Source organism: Athalia rosae, chromosome 2 (genome assembly GCF_917208135.1).
Source record: "Athalia rosae chromosome 2, iyAthRosa1.1, whole genome shotgun sequence".
NCBI lineage: Eukaryota > Metazoa > Arthropoda > Insecta > Hymenoptera > Athaliidae > Athalia > Athalia rosae.
The window spans coordinates 13,504,125-13,525,633 of record NC_064027.1 but is presented as its reverse complement, the minus strand read 5'-3'; the positions used below and the strand labels follow the sequence as shown (position 1 = coordinate 13,525,633).

The 21,509-nt window shown below is 36.3% G+C and overlaps 3 protein-coding genes across 5 annotated transcripts; 2 read left to right on the top strand and 1 right to left on the bottom strand.

The window, feature by feature from the left end:
• Positions 1-184: 184 nt before the first annotated feature.
• On the top strand, positions 185-4,781 carry LOC105684793 (glycosylphosphatidylinositol anchor attachment 1 protein). The gene is made up of 10 exons (XM_012398429.4): positions 185-612; positions 717-934; positions 1,673-1,829; positions 1,890-2,098; positions 2,250-2,467; positions 2,546-2,730; positions 2,825-2,952; positions 3,146-3,339; positions 3,430-3,597; positions 4,085-4,781. Exons 1-10 carry the CDS (start codon positions 471-473, stop codon positions 4,359-4,361), a joined length of 1,896 nt encoding a protein of 631 aa, XP_012253852.2. The 5' UTR covers positions 185-470; the 3' UTR covers positions 4,362-4,781.
• A 612-nt stretch (positions 4,782-5,393) lies between these two features.
• LOC105684790 (xanthine dehydrogenase) lies at positions 5,394-18,008 on the top strand. Of its 3 annotated transcripts, none has more exons than XM_012398422.3 (25): positions 5,394-5,540; positions 10,858-10,964; positions 11,051-11,108; positions 11,744-11,840; positions 11,918-12,153; positions 12,239-12,546; positions 12,629-12,770; positions 12,850-13,017; positions 13,101-13,177; positions 13,251-13,457; positions 13,566-13,750; positions 13,837-13,950; positions 14,020-14,161; positions 14,235-14,531; positions 14,649-14,771; positions 14,861-15,216; positions 15,282-15,456; positions 15,541-15,732; positions 15,813-15,958; positions 16,111-16,288; positions 16,379-16,507; positions 16,621-16,863; positions 16,948-17,202; positions 17,299-17,466; positions 17,553-18,008. In XM_012398422.3, the coding sequence occupies exons 2-25, from the start codon at positions 10,872-10,874 to the stop codon at positions 17,595-17,597; spliced, it is 4,134 nt and encodes a 1,377-aa protein (XP_012253845.2). In that variant the 5' UTR covers positions 5,394-5,540; positions 10,858-10,871; the 3' UTR covers positions 17,598-18,008. The 3 variants fall into 3 exon arrangements, with proteins under 3 accessions (XP_012253845.2, XP_012253843.3, XP_012253844.2); XM_012398420.3 differs by lacking the exon at positions 5,394-5,540 and adding an exon at positions 6,337-6,452; XM_012398421.3 differs by lacking the exon at positions 5,394-5,540 and adding an exon at positions 10,297-10,453.
• On the bottom strand, positions 17,669-21,462 carry LOC105684794 (glucose-6-phosphate isomerase). Its single transcript, XM_012398430.3, has 11 exons — positions 21,188-21,462; positions 20,862-20,955; positions 20,543-20,734; positions 20,307-20,387; positions 20,009-20,224; positions 19,684-19,923; positions 19,387-19,567; positions 19,192-19,310; positions 18,891-19,119; positions 18,740-18,806; positions 17,669-18,594 (listed from the first exon to the last, which is right to left on the bottom strand). The coding sequence occupies exons 1-11, from the start codon at positions 21,316-21,318 to the stop codon at positions 18,471-18,473; spliced, it is 1,674 nt and encodes a 557-aa protein (XP_012253853.2). The 5' UTR covers positions 21,319-21,462; the 3' UTR covers positions 17,669-18,470.
• Positions 21,463-21,509: the final 47 nt, after the last annotated feature.

Here is a 21,509-nt window from a genome sequence, read left to right as displayed (position 1 = left end):
AAAAGTAATGAACCCCTCAAACTCGTATACTGGAGATGAAATGAATCAGAAAAAAGCCGCAAAGATACAGATCAGTTCACGTGCGTACACGTCCCGCTGTTATTTGAAAATTTATAATCGCAATCGTCGTCCATCGAGATATCGAATCGAATTCATAGTCAAGTGGTGGGAGAATAGATGGTACTTGTATAGAATCACGAAGTAACCAATGGTAACGAAGCACAGTTTAAGTGCATCGAGATCTGTCAACGATATTGAAATAATTTAATTTCGTTGTAATTGACGTGATTCCGATACATAATTTTAGCGAGAATAAAAACCGATGTGATGGTCCTTTTCGTATTGGAGCTAATATATTTAGGACTTTTCAATATCATACGTTCATCACAACATTACGCGTAAATTTGAGGTTACACGTTTACTCCTACAGAGACTTTTATTTTACCGTGAGCATTAAAAAAACGATTAAAATGGGTCTGCTGACAGATCCGAGAGCTGGAAACGGTGTAGTTATCAAATTTCTTATGAAATGGGAGCAACTGTTGTGTGCTACACTGTATACCAACGGCATATTATTGTTCATGTCCTTGGCATATCCTCAATTCAACGATAGTAATTATTATTGAATTGACTTACCCATTAAATTAGCATAAAAGCATCATCACAGTATCACTGTATCCATCCTGACAAATCACTGTTTTATCCGTTCCTGACAGATACATATTTTTCTGAGAATGCACTTCTACCTGGGTTGGTTACAAATGGATTCGATGAAGAGTGTGCGGCAAAACGATTTCACGATGAGTTACTTGCTGAAATGAAGGACTACCCTGAAGAAATGCCTTATCCGTGGATACTAGCCAAATTTCATCAACTTAATTTAGATGTTTATACTCATAATTTCACTCTCAATAACCCACTCTCCAATCAAAAGGTACAAATTTTGGGTAATTATTTACAAGTGAGACTCTAGACCAAACTCGCTTGAAAAATTATTTCACTCATTGGAGACCATTGTAGAGGGTAGAATTAGATGTTTTATGGTCAGAAAGATACTTTTTTATGGGTTCATCAATGAAAGAAAGATTTTTGAAGTTGAGAGAAAAATAGCGTCATTCTTAGCTACTCTGTGTAAGCGATCCATATAGGTGGGGCAACAACAATTAAACAGAAACTCTGTGATGTATCCTGTCATATGATAATCTAAGCAACCATTTCTAGATTTATCTCGATGTGCATTACACCAAACTTGCATGTATGACCCTCCCACCACCGTCCACGTACTCCCTTGAGCCTTACAATCATCTGTTTTGATAGAATTGAGTAATTTATTATATTCATTATGCATTATCTGGAGTATGTTATCATGAGAAAAATATGTCTTTTGCATCTTGAAATTACTATTAAAGCATTGAAAAATTACCCTAACAAATTTTTGGAGCGAGTTTGGACTGAAGCCCCACTTCCAAATAATTACCAAATTTCGCTTTATATGTGTCGATTGTATGCTTCTATCACTCATGAAAAATAATATACTTCACATTTGTTGGCACATAAATGTACTATTCCTTTTATTTGCATTTTGAAAGGGCATTTTTTATTTCTGAATAGGTTGTTATGTAGGTAGGGGCTGATTTTCAAATAACTGAACTAATAGCTCTATCATTTCCAGTTCACCGGACAAAATATTTACAGCATATTAAGGGCACCACGAAGTGCTAGTACAGAAGCCATAATTTTGAGCGTACCTTATCGATCCGCCAGTAGCATTCATCTTACCACAGCCCCATCAATAGCCCTGCTGCTCGCATTTGCGAAATTTTGCCGAAGTATGTTTGTATAGTATTAATCCAAACTTATCATGACATAATCACTATTCGTTTCTGCAGAACAAAATTATTGGGCAAAAGACATAATTTTCCTTGTAACGGAACATGAACAGTTGGGTATGCAGGCTTGGCTAGAAGCATATCACCGGTGTACTTGTGGGCAAGAAGGAGTGTTGATTGCCGGTGATTTGCCAGGCAGAGCTGGTTCCATCCAAGCTGCCATTAATTTAGAAATGCACTCTTTGAAAATTGGTTCCATCGATGTAAAGGTGAATTTCAGACCAAATAGTTCACCTTGAACATATTTTTCAGAAATTAATTTTATTGGGATGATAATTACACTGTTATTGAAGATATCATTATCAGGTTGATTAGAGTTATGCTCAGATCATCATATGTTATCATAAATTCCTTTAACAGGTGGAAGGTCTCAACGGTCAACTGCCAAACTTAGATCTTGTTAATCTTGCTAATCGAATGTGTGCCAAAGAAGGAATCCGAAGAACATTTCAACGCAGAATAGATAGCAACCCAAAGGATCAAAGACAAAAATGGTGGTACCAATTTGTTACAATGTTGTCGATGGTATCCACTCAGGCAACGGGTGTACCAACAGGAAATCATGGTGTATTTCATAGGTATTGAGTAAAAGCAATGAAGGGTTCTTCCATAGATGAAAACTCTCACTGATTTTTAAATGTATTTTGCTATTGAAGATTTGGTATTGAAGCTATCACCTTGGAAGGATTTGCGAAAACTGGCTCCGGGTCAGAATTCAATATGTACAACATGGGACGTGTTGTTGAAAGTCTAGTACGCTCTCTCAATAATTTATTGGAACGTTTCCATCAATCGTTCTTTTTCTATTTGCTTCCATCAACAGACAAGTATATTTCAATCGGTGCGTTAATACGAAAATTATCCAACATTGTTAATATTTGATAAAGCCTTCATGAGTCCAATAATCTATGCCAATCATCCTTCATTACTTCCAGGACTATACATGCCACCATTAGCTTCAATTATTGCTGGACTTTTCATCAAGGCATTCTCTGTCTGGCTGAAGTTACAAGAAAACCCAGAAACAAAAGACGATGATGGTGATCAGATTCAACAGGTCAAGGTAAGACTCAATGAATTTAGTTACGTCAAATAATACAACAAACCTAGCGTCACGAATAATATGATGCTGATACTTTGAACGGATTTTTTTTTTTTTTTTTGAGATACTTCGATGACTATTTTGTCTATGTACTATATGAATCCGCGTATTTTAATATTGCCTCATCCGAATGGCTATCAAATTACGTTTACAGACAGAAGAACTCGAGTTAACGAGTATTGCTTGGGAAGTACTATGGACTCATATTGTTGGTGTCGCCACATTGTCTGCCCCACGTCTGTTTACGTACATAGGCGTGAGATTTCAGCTTCCTACTGAAGACTCAGTGTTCCTAGGCATGACATGTTTAACTACTCTAATTTTTCTTGCAACACTTTGCTTTAAAAGGTGAGCGTAACGATGATTATTTCCAAAGGATACAATTTGAAATGAAAAAGTAAAAAAACCTTCCAAATACAATGAATATTATTTTTTCAGGCAAAGAACTTACGAGACTGCATCTCTTTTATACGTAGTTGCATTGATCGAATTAGCCACAATGCTGTTATGCATCGCTATGCATAACTTTTCTCTAGCTCTGCTAGCAGCTATCCTGTACGTTCCTGCAGCTTTGTCGGTAATTCCAAGGAAAGGAAACGAATCCAGGTCAGATGAATACTCTTTTAATATATATTTTTGATCAAGCACATCACATGCTTAAATAGTGTTGCTTAATCTTTGATAATATGTGCCATAATATTATTCATTCGTGATTCGTGAACCATCCCAAGACTAAAACGAAAAGTGAGGGAAGAGTATCAGTGATAAAACTAATTTTTATCTACATCTTGACAAAGTAAATAATTCATTCTCTCTGAAAAGTCAGAACAACGAATGTTTGTTCACTCTCTGATGCCGATGGCCTACATCGAAAAATTGAGATATAAAACAACTATGTTTCCGCGTTCTCTCGCCCCTACGAATATTATCCTCTTGTCCATCGCTCTGATATGAACAACATTTGCATGAAATGGGTTGAAGGTCAGATCTCTTCTGGTCGTGAAGCTTATATCTGTCATTCCAAATTCCCCAACGATGATTACTATTAGACATTGTGTTTAGAGAAAAGATAACAAGTGAACCATATTTTCAGATTTCACAACTTACGCTGTATACCCTGGGTACTGCTACACCCGTTTTGTCTAGCATGTACAGTAGTAGCGGTATACACGCGTCTCATGTTTCCGGATTACGCGTTCGTTGCTTTTGCACTCAAGTGGATTCAAGCTTCAAAGCAAGCGATTGTATTTGCCATTATTGATACTATGATATATGGGAATTGGTTGTACAGTGTAACAGTCACTGTCTTACTTCCTACATGGCTTATATTTTGGATAGTTGTTACATCGAGACCAACATCGAAAGTGTAAAAATAGATGATTTTAATAGAATTACGTATCATTGTCACATGAGCGATCTAGTTTGCGATTAAGTTTCACAATGCTTGAACAATTTAAGATTTGCCCATCCTACGAATATTTTGATGACCAGAATTACTGTAAATTTTGTTTATCATATTTCACTTTCTGATAGAAGTTGATAACGTATCGAATCATAAGTTGAGACGTGATAACTCCGCTTTAATCCTTCAATTTTTCATTGTCATAAGGTTGAGTTCATTTGGTACTCAATGGCATTGATGATATTGAAATCAGTCCACATTCAAAAGAAAACTGAAGATCTTGGAAATTCACATACGTTTATAATTTCATCCGTACTACCACATGTCATAGAATTTTTTTAGAAAACTTGTATGTTTCACATTCCGAATAAAAATCTTTCAAAATCTAGTTCTAGTTTATTCACAGAAAATTTATTGCAAATTGCCCACTCTAAGAAAACGTAATATATTTTAGTTCCACACGTGAACAGCACGATACAAACATAATTCCCGCATTTCATAAATCTACCAATTTTTATCGTAATCGTGAAATAACAGTTATACAGCGATGTCTATGACCGTGAGCGTTTGAGATAGTATTCTTAGTATTAATAAAATGATGAACAAAACAAATTTGCGATTCATAAACGTAAATTAATTGATGATCTTTTAATTAACTTCTACAATTGAAGAGATCTGCAACTTTAAACCGAACTGCAATAATAATTATTGCCACTTTTCTGCATGGTTGCAAATTCGAATACCACGATAATGTTTAATTCCTCAACTTGCAAGATCAGGTCAGACCAGGTTGATCCTGCTATTTTTGATCCAGAACATATCTAATTTTTGATCTATTCAAACAGTTGTTATCGAGCCGTTATCACGAATCGGCACTCGCAGTAAAAAGATAGTGATGTCATGCGGGGGGTACACATATCATACCTGTACGACTTCTTATTTTAAAAAGTTAATTGACAATGATAACCCCACCACTTATTACTATCGGGTGAGAATTTTCTATCAGGATTGTTTTCGATCTATGTATTTGTACCTGAAGTTTCTGGATTGTAGTATAACACGATCGCGCATCCAGGACGGACGATTCCAGAGAAGATCGAGGAAATTTTGTAATTGCTTCTCCTGCGTATTACGGATCTCTAAAAAGGTGCTAGAATTAAATATTTATGTATAATAAGTACGTCAATGTGTCCTCTGTGCCTGACTTCGAACTTTAAACTGGAAAATAAGCAGTGCATTGATAATTTATCTAACTCCAACCATAATCTAAGAACTCTGATTAGCAATAAGCAGCGATTTTGAGCAATCACCTGAAAGACAGACGCATATGAGGATACTCTTGCGATGTCAATTTCCATTCAATCTACGATTTAAAAGCTACTGGTACTTAACATCTCGATCGAATCACGATCTGTTGCCGAGAAATTGGAACACGTATAAAGAATCACCTGAATAGTCTACATTGGGTACACCGCGAATGAGACATACATTCTTATAGTTCGGCAATATGAGAAAATCAGGAGGTAGTTAATCTAGTCCTAATTTCCAATTCATCTTCCATATTCTTACAACTGATACTGCTGCAAAATATGGTCCACTTAAGATACCGATGGCCCTTGTGAACTCCGTGGCTGATATACTCATTTACTAATAATCATCCTTATTTCCCGATATTTGAAATTAACCGCAGACTACTAAAGATAGGGAATTTGAAGATAAGGTGATATACCCGCGCGTGCCATTTCAATTAAGTATTTTATCGTTCTCTCATTCTCGCGAATTTTGTTTTAAATTACGCTTATTTGTTAATCTTTTTAATTAGATTTGGGTCTAATTGCCTCTGCCCGAAATCGGATTAATTTCTGACGGCGTAAACATGAAATGAAATTCGTAGCATTGTCTTCATCGTCGCTTATTCGTGTCAATAACTGGCATTACTGTAGCAGCGATAGTCTAGTTATGATGTCGAGCAAACAACGCGCGTGCTATCGTCACACGACTCTCCCGGAACATCGAGAAAAAATCAAACAACCACTATGTTTCGGATCAACAATACGTGGTATATAAAAAATCCAATTTAATTTGTACATTATTATTTATGCATGCGTGAAAAAATACCGTTCCCCTATTGCTGAAAGTCCACATTTATTTTTCAATACTCCTAAATAGTTTACCCCTGTCGGACCCTCCGAACGTCAAACTAGAAATTCAAAAGTACTGCCGAATATCCTTATCGTCACGATTCGTGATATAGGATATTGATAGAAAAATTATTTGAATTAAAGATATTGAACCTATTCCACTCGAATTAATTTATTGACTATAGAAAAAAGCCGTAAATATGTTTAATCGTAATTGCTCAACCCTTAAACTTGCTATTCGGTTTGTTTTGAAGGTGAGAAAATTTTTTAATCATTCGTAGTCACTTATTCTGGGTTGATTTATCTTTTCGGATTACCTGATTCTTTTCAGATTCTCGACCGTCATTTTTGGTGAAACCTTCTGACAGTTTGAAATTGAGATTCACGTTGGGCACTCCAGAAAACTTGGCAGTTGCAACTTTTGTCAAAATCTTTATTTTTCGAAGTATAATCGATGAAAAATCCCTCACAAACTTTCTTATTTTTCTAATTTTTGCTCATAGCTTTCGAGAAAACGCAGTTAAATGAATGAGTCTCACACGAAATTGCAGCTAAAACTTTCCTCTTCCAGGCCCTTTTCATCAATAATTCAGTCGGCGTCTTCTCATCTCTTCAGCGCAAGCCTCTAAAACGATTGTTGCAGAAATTCACTTTTTGAGATAAACTTTAAAGCTATACGCACCAGGCAAATGGATTTTGTTTTCCAAATCGGCTCCATGCAAGCGCCATTTAGGAAAATTTTGTTAGCTTTGAAATTCTTTTTTTGATTTTTTGTGGTACTACGCCCGTTTGTGACAAAAAACTCCGAAACACGTTCAAATCGCTATAACTTCAGAACAAATTATTGCACATCAATCCGTGACGTCCCCTTTTTTTGTTTCAATTCCATGTTCTGTGACACCATCGAATTCGAAAACAAATTTGCTCCCAAATTTCGGCAACTGCCTGTGGAATTTAAAAACGACTTTAGTTTTCGGGAGCCTTTTTTTGTTTTCTTTCGTTTTTTTTATTCCCTATTCTTTCGCTCCTGGCGCTATCCAGGATCTGATCACTTTTGCTGTTTTTTTTTTTTGAGTATACTTTACGTCTATCATCCACACGAATGAACAGTGAGACTGTAAGCAATTATTCAACATCATTTCTTTTTTATCTCCTCATAATCAAGGAACATCCGCGAAGTGTCCGACTCCGCGATTTTGACGAAACTTGGCATGAATGTTAAGAACCCTAAAATAAGTGATACGTGATTTTTATATCGGCCGAATTTCATTTTAGGGCGGTGCCCCTCCCTCGAAATGCTATTTTTGTATTCTCGTATAAAGAGCATTATAGGAATTAATTGAAAGGGAACTTGATACCGGGGGGTTTTGGATGTCGCTTCAAAAATGAAGTCGAGATTCAACCATTCGAAATGACGGATCCAACATCGCTGATGTTAATAGCGAAAAATCGATCAATTTTCATAAAAAGTAGTGAAAACCTGTTTCTAAGGTCGCTGATCATAAATTTGATCACGAAAACTGAAAATTCGAGACGAGGGAATCAAGACGGCGGTAGAAAATTATTCCGCCATCTTTACGAAAACTGGTAGCCGCAAGGGCTACTAATTGTAGATGAAATTTTACTTCTTCATGATATTAGCATTATAATAGCTTTTTTTAATCACAGCGCAATACAATGTACAGCGCATAGAATGGACATTCGTAAATCATCTCATGACATTTGAGATTCATTGAATGAATCCTTTCGATTTTGAAAAATTCGATGAATACCTACTATCTTACCGCAACATACATCGGCGCAGAAACTATTCAAGTGTATTCGGATACGATACAAATATCAACATCCAATATTACCTAACGAAGAGTTTCGAAAAACAATTTCTAAACATGAATAAATGAAGAAAACAATAAAATAAAATCTAGATAGTTTCATAACTCGGTTCAGGGAAAAATATTGTAAAACATCACAGGATTTCGTATACTTTCAAATCTGTTTTCCAAATGGACGTACATCTTATCACAAAATTGAACAAAAAATCAAGCAGCGGCATATCCGCCTTGACCTTCTGACCCGATGATGTAATATTCTTTGCGTCGGTTACGTTCTGTAATTGTTGACGGGGAATCAAGATTCGCGACAGCGAATCACCGCCAAATACTGTAGGCAGGCGAGCACCAGCCAGCAATCTTTCCTCGAGCCAACTCTTTATGCTTGGAACGGGGGCATTTTTTTCATGCGAATGGCTGAAAATTTTAGACAGTTTGGACAAAAATTATTCGTTGTCACCGTACAAATGTCTATGAAAACCCAGAACAAAATCGGTTCAGCGGTTCCAGAGTTATAGGGGTTTGAAGTTGATGAGAACCATCATCTTCGTCTTCTTGTACTCCGCAAACCATTTTTAGAGATTTTTTCTGTCTATGGTATTTCAAAAATTGAAGTTCGAAGAAAGTTGAACTTTACAGGGTATCTTTATATTACCAGTCCCCGTTTGCCTTTCAAATTTCAATTGAATCGGATGTTGTATTCGGACGTTATAACCATTTGACTAAATTCGATCATAGTTTTAGCATGCGCAGTTTTGTAAATCAGGGAAAGTAGCGTATGCATCGAAGATAATAGTCTTTTCTTGCCGATTAGAGCTTTGGATTGATTTATGACTTTTCTGATTCTGAAACAACAGGGCTTTCAATTAATAATAAATAATCATTGTTCGCCAATTGAGCATTGAATAAATAATTGTTTCTCCGTAATGAGGTTTTGATTGAATGATTATCTTGCAGTTATAAATCACCATTCCTCGTCAATGAATAATGATCAGCAACAGAGTTTTGAATTAGGTAATAACTTTTTTGAGGCAATCTAGCTTCGAATAATTATAGAAGTTCGGACTGATGAACCTCATCTTTCGACGTCTAGGTTTGCGTAGAAAACTAGTCAGATGGCAATCATTGCAGTTCTGTACGCAAAGTAATTGATTGAACGGTCAAAATGGGGGAAAGGAATGTGCATGCTAAGTATAAGAACCATCAACCAGGGCAGGTTTGAGTATTCTTTGCTCTCTTTCGATTACACAACGGAGATCAGCGCTACGTTTTTGGTTTTGTCATCAGATAGTTGATCTCATTTTTGGCAGGAACAGTTTAAACTTATATTATTCACTGCCCAATAAAACACCGTTGACATTGCCTAAATGAGAGAGAGCCCTATTTCTGTCAGAAAAAAACAATTTTGTACTTGGCAGTTTTTGTACACATTTATAATATTTTTGTCATGGATTTAAAATATCCTACAAAACTGATGTGGTCTGAAAATGACCTTATTTTCATCGAGCACGTGACGTAAGCTTTGATGTTGTTTATCTGCTTCAATATTTGTCGTATAGTTCAACATTCACGTTAAATAATAGTCCATTGAAACATCCATACAGCAGAGTATTCCAAAAGTTTTTTCAGGTTTATGTAAATATGTCATTATCTCCAGGCAAAGAAAGCTACTTTAGATCACTAACGTCATTCGTGATCTATCAGCTTGATTCATAAGAAAATTCGAAGTCTGATTTATTGAAAATAATAATTGTTAACAAATGAAATTTGAAGGATTGAAACGAAAATTCTAGTATCATTTTTCCAATGCTAGTAGGACATTATAACGGAATATCTGTTATTTTTTATGTTTAATTTTCTGCACAATTAAGATAAGCAGTCCTCTTATAACTGCTCTGAATCGCAATGCATGTGGTAGAATGCAATTTTCAGTTCACCGCATATAATACAGCGATATGCAGTCTGCAGTCATTGCAGTACTGGACAAGAATCACGACGTATGTACTACAGTATTGAAAGTTTATCACGTTAGAAGAAAGTGATCGATCGCAACATCGTTCGTTACTGAAAACCGAGGATGTTTTGTGCTGGTACTTATAAAATATTTATCGAATAGGCGTGTAATTTTATTGCGGATCAATTTATGCGCATAAAAATATAGATAGCGATTCCTTGAGATTTCACTTCTTTGCTTTGTATCAATATTATTTAAACATGATAGATCGACTCGACTGGAAGTGCATCTAAATATTCCGATATGATTTCATGATCTTCTAATATAAATAATATCCCACCAGCTGGGCATAATTAGATGCAGGATATGTGCTGAATTACAGCGAAACAGTATTCGAAAGGTGCATAAAAACTTTCTCAAAGATCACTGAATTCATCCTATGATTTGATCTTTGCCATGTTTAAGAACGAATTGTTCGAATAATATTTATTGTGTGAAAAATCGCGCGTCTGACTAAAATCGGATAATACAAAATTTCAGTGCAGAAAATCAGGATGGTTCCCTCAAACAATGGGAAAAAAGTTCGCAAGGTATCTAGTGCCGAAACAGTCATCTCCACTCTTATATTTTATGTGAATGGAAAAGAGGTACGAATCAATAATATTTTTAGCTATCAATTTCTAACAGATTCATGTGATTCCAATAAATCCAATAAATCAATTTTCTCTTGCAGATAAAAGATGACAAGGTTGATCCCGAATGGACATTGTTATATTACTTGCGTAATAAGTGTATCCTTTACAATGCTGTTAATGATAACAGACCTACTGTACTAATGTTCTCAACGACTGCATCAGCTCACTTAAAAAAATTTGATAAGATATTATCTAATATTTTACGTAGGCCAATGCACGTGAAGAAGAATTATTATCTCTGGGTTTTGGGGTGATATTTGTGGATAATATTTTACGATATTCCCAGTTATTTCTTGAATATTCTATACTATATAATGCATTTCTTGAGCTAAGGATAGTTACAACAGTCTGATTTCAACACCAATATCAATGAAGGGAAAAATACGCGTATGGATGAGTCAAGAGTTTTACATTCACTCAGATAAACTAATCAGATTCAATATATTTTTTCATTTGATGTTTCTCCCACAAGCAAATAGTCTTATCAAACAACTGACACAGGCACGTTTCTAATAGTTAATTACTCGTGAAGATGAGTGAATTTTTTTGAACACTCATAAGCTATACAAATATGGGTACGCGTAGATAGACCGATATACATGTAGAATACTTGACTCCACTGGATAAGGATAAGAGTTAATATATACATGCCATCGAAAATTAAATTCATTGTTGAATATTGCTGATACATTACATTATTTTAATCATACTACCTTAACAATAAGAAATAGTACTACTATGTGGCACAAAACTTGGGTGTGCAGAAGGAGGTTGCGGAGCTTGCACAGTTATGGTTTCAAGATATAACAGACAAGAAAAGAACATCATGTATCCTTAACGAAAATTTGTTCAATAATATAGTTGATCCATCTACACTGGAAATTTCTTACATGACAATCTATCAGTCATCTAGCCGTAAACGCATGTTTAACACCCGTTTGTGCCATGCATGGCTTGGCAGTAACCACAGTCGAGGGCATTGGTAGTGTCAAAACAAGGCTACATCCCATTCAAGAACGCCTAGCTAAGGCTCATGGATCACAATGCGGCTTTTGTACACCTGGAATTGTGATGTCCATGTATGCCTTGTTGAGATCCATCCCCAAACCAACAATGGAAAACCTAGAGATTGCTTTCCAAGGTTCTATTCAGAATTTCATTTATATTTTTTCAACAAATCAGTCTACTCGTTATAAAATCAAATGACAGCCTTTATTTGCATTCAGGAAATCTATGCAGATGCACTGGATACCGGCCTATTCTTCAAGGTCTCCAAACCTTCACTGAGGAATGGGAACGTTCACATATTGGGTCCAATCTGAAAAATAATAAAGCCTCTAATGACTCAGTCTGCCAAATGGGAGATGCTTGTTGCAGAAATAACGGTGTTACATCTAAACGTGTGAAAACTTGTGATACAAAAGATGCATGTTGTAAGAAAGGTCCTGCTGATGAACCTAATGAGCTTTTCAATTCAAGGGAATTCACCCCATATGATCCCTCACAGGAATTTATATTTCCTCCAAGGTTACAGGTTTGTAGAATGACTCCACTAACTCCTAACTTTGCATTTCTATCAGAAGAATATTTATGAGCGAAGCGTTTATTACTTCCAGATGTCCACAGAACTAGATGATCAGTATTTAGTTTTTAAGGGAAAGAGCATCACTTGGTACCGACCAAATACTCTTGACCAATTACTAGCTTTGAGAAAAGTACATCCTGAATCAAAAATCATTGTGGGAAATTCGGAAGTCGGTAGGCTCTACACAACAAATCTATTTTTATCCATCATCCATTTTTGAACCATTATAATACTAAATTCTACTATTTTCAGGGGTTGAAGTGAAGTTCAAACATTGCTTATATCCTGTTTTAATTCAACCGACACAAATTCTGCCGATGAAAAAGATTACAGAAAACAAGACTGGCTTAGAAGTAGGGGCTAGCGTAACATTGAATGAATTAGAAGAAGCACTTAAACTTCAGATACACAAGAGACCTGGTAGATACTGATGAAATTCTTACACCTTCTCGAATTGAACGGCGTTTTATCAATAATCGATTAATATTATTTTTCGTTTACAGCATATCAAACCAGAATCTTCAGTGAAATAGTAGCTATGTTGCATTGGTTTGCTGGAAAACAAATTAGAAATGTAGCGGTCAGTATGCTGATAACTTTTTAGAAATAATAAATTTCATGTTATCCCAAACTAAAGTGTGTTTGTTCTGTAGGCTGTTGGAGGCAACATAATGACGGGAAGTCCAATATCTGACTTAAACCCAATTTTCATGGCTGCTGGTGTAAAGTTAACATTGCGCAGCTTGGACCGTGGGATAAGAGAAATTCCCATGGACCATACATTTTTCATAGGCTATCGTAAGAACGTTGTTGCACCTGATGAAATTTTGGTTTCCATTACAATTCCTTTTACAATTCAAGTACGTAGCTCAAGCATAAATATGTTTCAGATATGCATATTCACTCTCAGAAGCATTGAAGGACACAAAATGTAATCAGTATTGGTAACAAAATATTTATTATTCTAGGGGGAGTATTTCATTGCCTACAAACAAGCCAAGCGTCGTGATGATGATATTGCCATTGTAAACTCTGCGTTAAACGTGTTTTTCAAACCAGGAAGCAACATAGTTCAAAATGTCCTCCTAGCTTATGGAGGTATGGCACCAACCACTATGCTAGCCAGGCGGACTTGTGAAACTATGATAAATAAGTGAGGATATTTCAAAGATTACTTGCCTTGGTATACTAATATCTTGACATTACCCATTGTTTTACATTCATACCTACATGCTTCAGGAAATGGGATGAACAAATCTTAGAACCAGTCTATGATTCACTAATAAACGAATTGCCATTAAGTGGCAATGTTCCAGGGGGTATGGTACACTATCGTCGTTCGCTGACATTGAGGTAAGCATTTGTGTTTGGCACAAAACTAGTTGAACTTCAAGTAATATTTGATACATTTATTTTCCTTAGTCTGTTTTTCAAAGCCTTTCTTCAAATAACTAAGTATTTGAAAGTCGAATTACCAACGATCAATCCATTACCTAAAGAATTAGAAAACGCCAGTGATGGTTTTCATCATAGACCGCCGAAGAGTTCGCAGTATTTTGAAGTGGTATGCAATTGCTTTTAATTAGTACACACCAAATAAGTGCAATGAAAAATATTTATTTTCAACTCATGACCAGGTCTCAAACAGTCAAGAACGTACCGACTTAGTTGGCAGGCCAATAATTCATGCAAGTGCACGCAAACAAGTAACTGGCGAAGCTGTTTATTGCGACGATATGCCAAAATTTGTTGGAGAATTATACTTAGCATTAGTTCTTTCAACTCGAGCACATGCAAGAATCATTAATATTGATGCATCTGCAGCCTTAGCGCTTGAAGGTGTCAAGGCATTTTACAGTGCAAAAGATATACCTGAAGATAGAAGATGGATAGGTGCTGTTTTTCATGACGAGGAGTTATTCGTATCAGAGAAGGTAGCATACATTGTTGAAATTTTCTTTGCTGTAAACTTCTTCATTTGCCTTGGAAATTCAAACAAGCAATGGGTTTTAAAAATATTCTCCTAATCATTTGTGTTCTATTCATATCAGGTAACAAGTCAGGGACAGACGATTGGTGCGATTGTTGCAATTGATCAAGCCATAGCCCAAAAAGCTGCTAGAATGGTTCAGATTGAGTACGAGAATCTTGAGCCCATCATTATAACAATTGAGGTGATGCAAATAATAGAATAAAACGACCCTAAAACCTTGAATAGTTTTTCTTTGAGATTACTATAATAATATTATTCTGGAATCTACAGGACGCAATTAAGGAAAAATCATTCTTTTCCGATACTCCTAGACGAATCGTAAAAGGAGACGTAGAGAAAGTATTTTCTGAAGTTGACCATATCCTAGAAGGAGAAGCTAGAATGGGTGGCCAAGAACATTTCTACCTGGAGACACATGCTGCTATTGCCATACCACATGAAGACGATGAGCTAGAGATCCTCTGTTCGTCGCAACATCCTTCTGAAATTCAAAAACTTGCATCTCACATTCTCCATGTTCCTCTTAATAGAATTACTGCCCGTGTGAAGCGTATGGGTGGTGGTTTTGGGGGCAAGGAATCCCGCGGGACCTTAGTTGCATTGCCAGTTGCATTTGCAGCACATAAGTGAGCATTGTTAGAAACGATTCGTAAAAATTAATTTAATAAATCCCATCTCGTCTTTTTGATAGATTACAAAAACCAGTTCGTTGTATGCTGGACCGGGATGAGGACATGTTAATAACAGGGACTCGGCATCCATTTTACTACAAATGGAAAATTGGGTTTGATAATGACGGATTAATAAAAGTTGCACAAGTTCATATCTACAGTAACGCTGGGTATTCAAGAGATTTATCGGCATCTGTGAGTTACTGTCCTATGCACCGTAATGTTTGTGCACACTCATTGAATAAATTTTATTCTAATCATGATCATTCTTTCGAACAGGTTCTGGAACGGGCAATGTTCCATTTCGAAAATGCATACAAAATTCCAGCAGTGGATGTATATGGTTTTATGTGTAGAACGAACTTACCGTCCAATACTGCCTTCCGAGGGTTTGGTGGCCCACAGGGAATGTTTCTAGCGGAGAACATGATACATCAGGTAGCCGATTTCCTCAAAGCTGACGTTGTTGAGGTAAATTCATGTCATCCACGATATTACTTCGTTAACCAACTCGTTGTGACTCACAATAACTTATGACATTACATCTACAGTTGTCTGAACGAAATCTTTACAAAGAGGGCAATCTTACGCATTATAACCAACGTCTGGATCATTGCACACTTGATCGTTGCTGGCAACAATGTCTTACATCTTCAAACTACAAAAAGAGAGTTGCTTCCATTCAACAATATAACAAGTATGAAATTTATTATCATAGTACACCTTAGCACAGTCATGCTCAACAATTTACTATAATGTGTACCACATCATCTGTTGATGATGGATGAAATAGTAATAATTGTGCTTGTCTTCGCATCGGGACAACATTCATGCTGTCCATTCTTTCAGACAACACAGATATAAAAAACGAGGCATCGCAATAACACCAACGAAATTCGGCATCGCATTTACTGCTGCGTTCCTCAATCAAGGTGGAGCTTTGGTCCACGTGTACACTGACGGTTCCGTTCTGTTGAGCCATGGTGGAACAGAGATGGGACAGGGTTTATATACTAAAATGATTCAAGTGTGTATCACTTTGACTAGCTTTAGATCAAACTAAAAAACTGAGTCATTGTATAAATAAGAGATATGTTTCCAACCAATTCAATTTTAGGTTGCAAGTAGAGTATTCAAGGTAAATCCAGAAAAAATTCATACTGTGGAAACCTCAACAGATAAGGTACCGAACACATCACCAACAGCAGCTAGTGCAGGTTCAGATCTGAATGGCATGGCTGTCATGGTAATTGAATTTCAAATCAATCTCAACCAGATTCTCACAGCGATTCACTATATCTCACATGTAATCAGGGATGAAATTAAAATCAACCTGATTTACCATTTCTATATTTTCAGCGTGCATGTGAACAGATTATGGAGAGATTAAAACCCATTATGAGTGCAAATCCTCAAGGCACGTGGGAGGAATGGGTAAGCACAGCCTACATGCAAAGGATAAGTCTGTCAGCTACTGGATTTTACGCTACTCCAGATATAGGATACTCATTTGAAACCAACTCAGGAAACCCGTTCAATTACTTTACATATGGTGTAGCATGCTCAGAAGTTGAGGTCGATTGCCTAACTGGAGATCATCAGGTACATACCACATATTTTATGTGGTGTGAAACTCAAAATCTAATTATAATTGGACTCACTGTAAACAGTCAATTATCCTTTCAGGTCTTACGGACAGATATTGTGATGGATTTGGGTGACAGTTTGAATCCTGCAATAGACATAGGTCAAGTCGAAGGAGGATTTGTTCAAGGATATGGACTGTTCACAATGGAAGAATTAATTTATTCTCCGACTGGAACTCTTTTCAGTCGTGGTCCTGGAGCTTACAAAGTTCCTGGGTTCACAGATATCCCACAAGAATTCAATGTGTCTCTTTTGAAAGGAGCTCCAAATCCTCGGGCAGTCTATTCTTCTAAAGTAAGATGTTATAATTTCACTTACTTCTGTATCGCCTGCTAACAAAATAATTAATTTGGAAAACATATTGCACATATTTTGCTACCATTATTCTAGGCTGTAGGTGAACCGCCACTATTCTTGGCCTGCTCGGTTTTCTTTGCCATAAAAAATGCTATTCAAAGTGCTCGAGCAGATGCAAATATTACTGGTTATTTTCGATTAGATGCTCCAGCTACAGCTGCTCGTATTCGTACGGCTTGTGTCGATCAACTCACCCGAAAAGTAACTAGCTACTTGGCATAAAACTAAAATACTTCACTTAAAACTTAAGTTTAAACATACTTGAAATTATTATATTGTATTTTCAGCTGGAAAATCTCGATATAAGCAACCCGTGGAACGTTGCTCCATAATTCTATGATACAACAAAGATGTGCCGAAAAAGAATATATTCTAGGGCGAGGTAAATCAGAATAGTTTTATGTCCAGAGAATTTTCGTTTTATTGCGAGTAGTATAACATGTGCGGTCAAAAATGACAATATTTTAACATTGGTGTTTATGCAACACCTGCAATCAAGATAACGAAGATAAGATAGAGACAAATGATTTATTTGTCAAATCTTCTAACTTTGTGAATTCACATTGGCGACTGACATGCAGGACCGAAGATAAATGCCAATGAAATAGATTTCTGTTATGAATCAATTCAGGGAACTGGCTAATTGTAAGTGTAAAAATTCAATATAAATCATGTATACACATGTATAACAAAGTATATAATATTTGTAAATAAACAGAAAACCTACGTTTTTTTTTCACCTATGATCATATGCAGTAATTTAGAACCACTAATATCATCAATAGCAAACTGAATGATAAATGACTGACAATATATCATGATTATGTAATTAGGTATACATATATTGTGAAGAATTGAATGAAAGTCAGGGATAAAAAGCCTGTGAATATTATGATCATTTCCACATCTAATTTACATCAATTCATTTACTAACATACGATTCTGAGTGATGAAGACAAACTTTTACTAACAATAAGCAGACTGACACCAAAGTAATACATGGTTGGCTAGATAAATAAATTATGTTCTGATTCCGACGTGTCACAAGTGACTGAAGTGCACATACAGCTCTGACTCTTGATGAAATTGATCAATCCATTCGAAGAAGAGTCTTTGGTATTGATGGAACCGTTGTGAGAAAGCATTGGCAGAATTTCCAGTGTTAACTGTTTCCCCAACTCCACACTGTACAATCAATCAAATGCTTATTGGCTATGTGCTTTGATGAATGCAATTAACCCATTCGTTGAGGAATCATGGCTGGTAATATTTTCGTTGTTTTTCAGTTCTGGCTCTATAGCTTTAGCCAACTGCTTTCCTAATTCCACACTGTGTAGAAAACATGGTAGATGAAAAAAATTTCTTTACATTTCCCATGCAAGATGTTTGAGATTCACGGTCATATTTCAGACTCATAAATATACTGCACTGTGTAAAAGCTTTGAAATAATAGTTCAATAAGAAGTATACTCACCCCCATTGGTCGAATGAATTGATGTCCCAAATAATTCCTTGCACGAAGATCTTATGTTCATACATTGCTGAAATACATTTGGGAAATTATGTATCTGGATATTCAGATAATGGAAAAAAGGAAACTCAGCAGATACTACTTTTGAACTGACCGATAAGTGCCCCTAGTGTAAATGGAGTAACTCCTTTGACTACAATACTGTTAGTAGGTCGGTTTCCTTGGAATACTTTGTGTGGAAGAAGCGTTGTGATTTCGCTAGGACTCAATCCAGCTTTTTGAAGTTCTTCTCTAGCCTCAGATTCGGATTTTCCTTTCATTAGAGCTTCAGTTTGGGCCAAGAAATTAGCAAGTAAGATCTTGTGGTGGGTAGTTCCCTGAACCTGGAATATTCACACTGATGCAATCATGAAACTTAGATTGTTCACTGACAAATATGTATATTTCATGTTTACTTTGTTATGCGATATTGCAGGGGCTATGAAATCCGCTGGTATCAGTCTTGTGCCTTGATGAATGAGTTGATAAAATGCATGCTGTCCATTCGTACCCGGTTCTCCCCAGACAATCGGACCTAGGTATAAATGACTAGCATCAATCTAAAAGTACCTGGTTTGATTATTATTAAAGATCTTATGATTAATAATCACCTGTACTGTAATCAACAGTTTTTCCAGATCGAGTGACATATTTTCCATTACTCTCCATATCGCCTTGCTGGAAATATGCAGCAAATCTGTGCAAATACTGATCATATGGTAATAACGCATGAGTTTCCGCACCATAAAAATTGTGGTACCAAACTCCAAGCAATGCCAGAATTACTGGTGCCTAGGAAGAAAGATTTCGTGATTAGAATCGTTGAGTAATTAAAACTATCAAATCATTATATGGTTCAATTTTTAAATTAAACGCAGTTGGACTTTTTGTAGTCTTCAAACTCTTACATTTTTTTCTAGCGGAGCTGTATAAAAATGCTGATCCATGAAATGGGCACCACTCAAAAGCTTCTCAAAATTGTCAAAACCTATGGACAGGGATATGGAGAGACCGATCGCTGACCACAAAGAATAGCGACCTCCAACCCAATCCCAGAATCCAAACATATTTTTCTCATCGATACCGAACTGTTTAACTTTTTCTGTGTTTGTGGATAAAGCAACGAAGTGTGAAGCCACAGCTGCTTCCTGATCACACGAAAAGGATATTGTAACTCATTTAAATCTCTTGAGGGAGTTAATTCATCATGTGAAACTCAATATTTCTACTTACGCTTTTCAAATTTTCCAGAAGCCATAGTTTAGCAGACGTAGCATTGGTGATCGTTTCTTGTGTCGTAAAAGTTTTTGATGCAATTATGAATAGACATGTTTCAGGATTTAGTTTTTTTAAAGTTTCTGCAATATGAGTACCATCTATGTTGCTCACAAAGTGTACCCGTGGACCAATTTGATATGGTTTCAAAGCCTCCGTCACCATGACAGGGCCCTAAGTCATAATTATTGAATTTTCAATAGCTAGTTCCTTACTGAACTGCATAGTATAACTAGTCTGCGATTTTTGAGCTTACCAGGTCAGAACCTCCGATTCCAATGTTCACTACGTCCTCAATTGGTTTCCCAGTAAATCCAGTCCATTGCTTTGAAATCACCTATAAAAATCGATTTAGTCTTGCAAAAAGTCTATTCTACATTTCAGAACCTCCTTGATACTCTATTAATTTATTGTAATAAATTCAAATTAATCAAGAATTTAATCAAGCCATTGTAGGTGAACAAGTATAATTTGAATTCATAAATGACTTACTTGACCGGTAAACTCCTTCATATGATTCAACACTGCATTTACATCTGGCATGACATCTTTACCATCAACAAGAATAGGAGCATTAGCTCTATTTCTGAGAGCAACATGTAAGACTGCTCGATTTTCAGTCAAGTTGATCTTGGCACCAGAAAACATAGCATTTCTTGCAGCTTCAATTCCACGAGCGCGGGCCTGGTTGTAGGCGACAATAAATTATTGCAGTTTAATGAAACAGATATTTTTAATGAAGCATTTTCAGGTGACTGTATAATTCAAACTTCAGCCATATCTATTGATAAGTTCTGACATCCTTACATACCAATTGAAAGAGTAATGATAGAACCTCGTCATTGATTCGATTCTTGGAATAGTCGAGCAAAATTGGGCCATCTTCAGGTGTTGTGAGTTGGAGGCTGAAATTATTCACGTAGCGTATCACAAGGTGAGTACTCCAATGTGTTTTTGAATTTAAACTAGGTTGCAAGATTACGACATAATAATCGATATTAGAAGAATCATATAGTCAAGTTTTGAGCAATGCAATTGCATAAGAAATTGATCAAAATCAAAATCAAACCTAATTGGAAATGATAAAGTGGAAGGTCGATAGAAGGTCAAACTTTTAAAGTGACAGAACAAACTTACCTGTATTTATTAAAACGATCCGGATTAGTTTTGAACAATTCGTGAATGTTAAGTCGGCTTCCATTCGTATCATAGAACTGCTGTAATTGTACCCAAGTGGGTTCCTTCTTCAAATTTTCCTTCAATTCCATTTTATCAACCAAAATCTAACACCACCTTCGGCTCAACCTACAGAATGACACTGGGCAGTCCGCTCTGCCGTTGCTTCCTTAAAACCCTTCTGCTGTTCTGGGAAAGGATCAACGTGACCTGACCCTGACCTTGAGCACGTTGGTCTCACTAGGATTGGTCAAGAAATGCGTCAAATTGCGTCACGTCGCGC

What these genes read in the sequence shown, in the direction of transcription:
- LOC105684793 (XM_012398429.4), top strand. Translation starts at nt 471, where the DNA reads ATGGGTCTGCTGACAGATCCGAGAGCTGGAAACGGTGTAGTTATCAAA. An exon ending in ATATCCTCAATTCAACGATA is followed by an intron (nt 613 to 716) that starts GTAATTATTATT and finishes CGTTCCTGACAG; the next exon opens with ATACATATTTTTCTGAGAAT. An exon ending in TTGGTTCCATCGATGTAAAG is followed by an intron (nt 2,099 to 2,249) that starts GTGAATTTCAGA and finishes TTCCTTTAACAG; the next exon opens with GTGGAAGGTCTCAACGGTCA.
- LOC105684790 (XM_012398420.3), top strand. Translation starts at nt 6,353, where the DNA reads ATGATGTCGAGCAAACAACGCGCGTGCTATCGTCACACGACTCTCCCG. An exon ending in TATTTCCTCCAAGGTTACAG is followed by an intron (nt 12,547 to 12,628) that starts GTTTGTAGAATG and finishes TATTACTTCCAG; the next exon opens with ATGTCCACAGAACTAGATGA. An exon ending in TGTGAAACTATGATAAATAA is followed by an intron (nt 13,751 to 13,836) that starts GTGAGGATATTT and finishes TACATGCTTCAG; the next exon opens with GAAATGGGATGAACAAATCT.
- LOC105684794 (XM_012398430.3), bottom strand. Translation starts at nt 21,318, where the DNA reads ATGGAATTGAAGGAAAATTTGAAGAAGGAACCCACTTGGGTACAATTA. An exon ending in TATCATTACTCTTTCAATTG is followed by an intron (nt 20,735 to 20,861) that starts GTATGTAAGGAT and finishes GCCTACAACCAG; the next exon opens with GCCCGCGCTCGTGGAATTGA. An exon ending in TACACTAGGGGCACTTATCG is followed by an intron (nt 18,807 to 18,890) that starts GTCAGTTCAAAA and finishes AATGTATTTCAG; the next exon opens with CAATGTATGAACATAAGATC.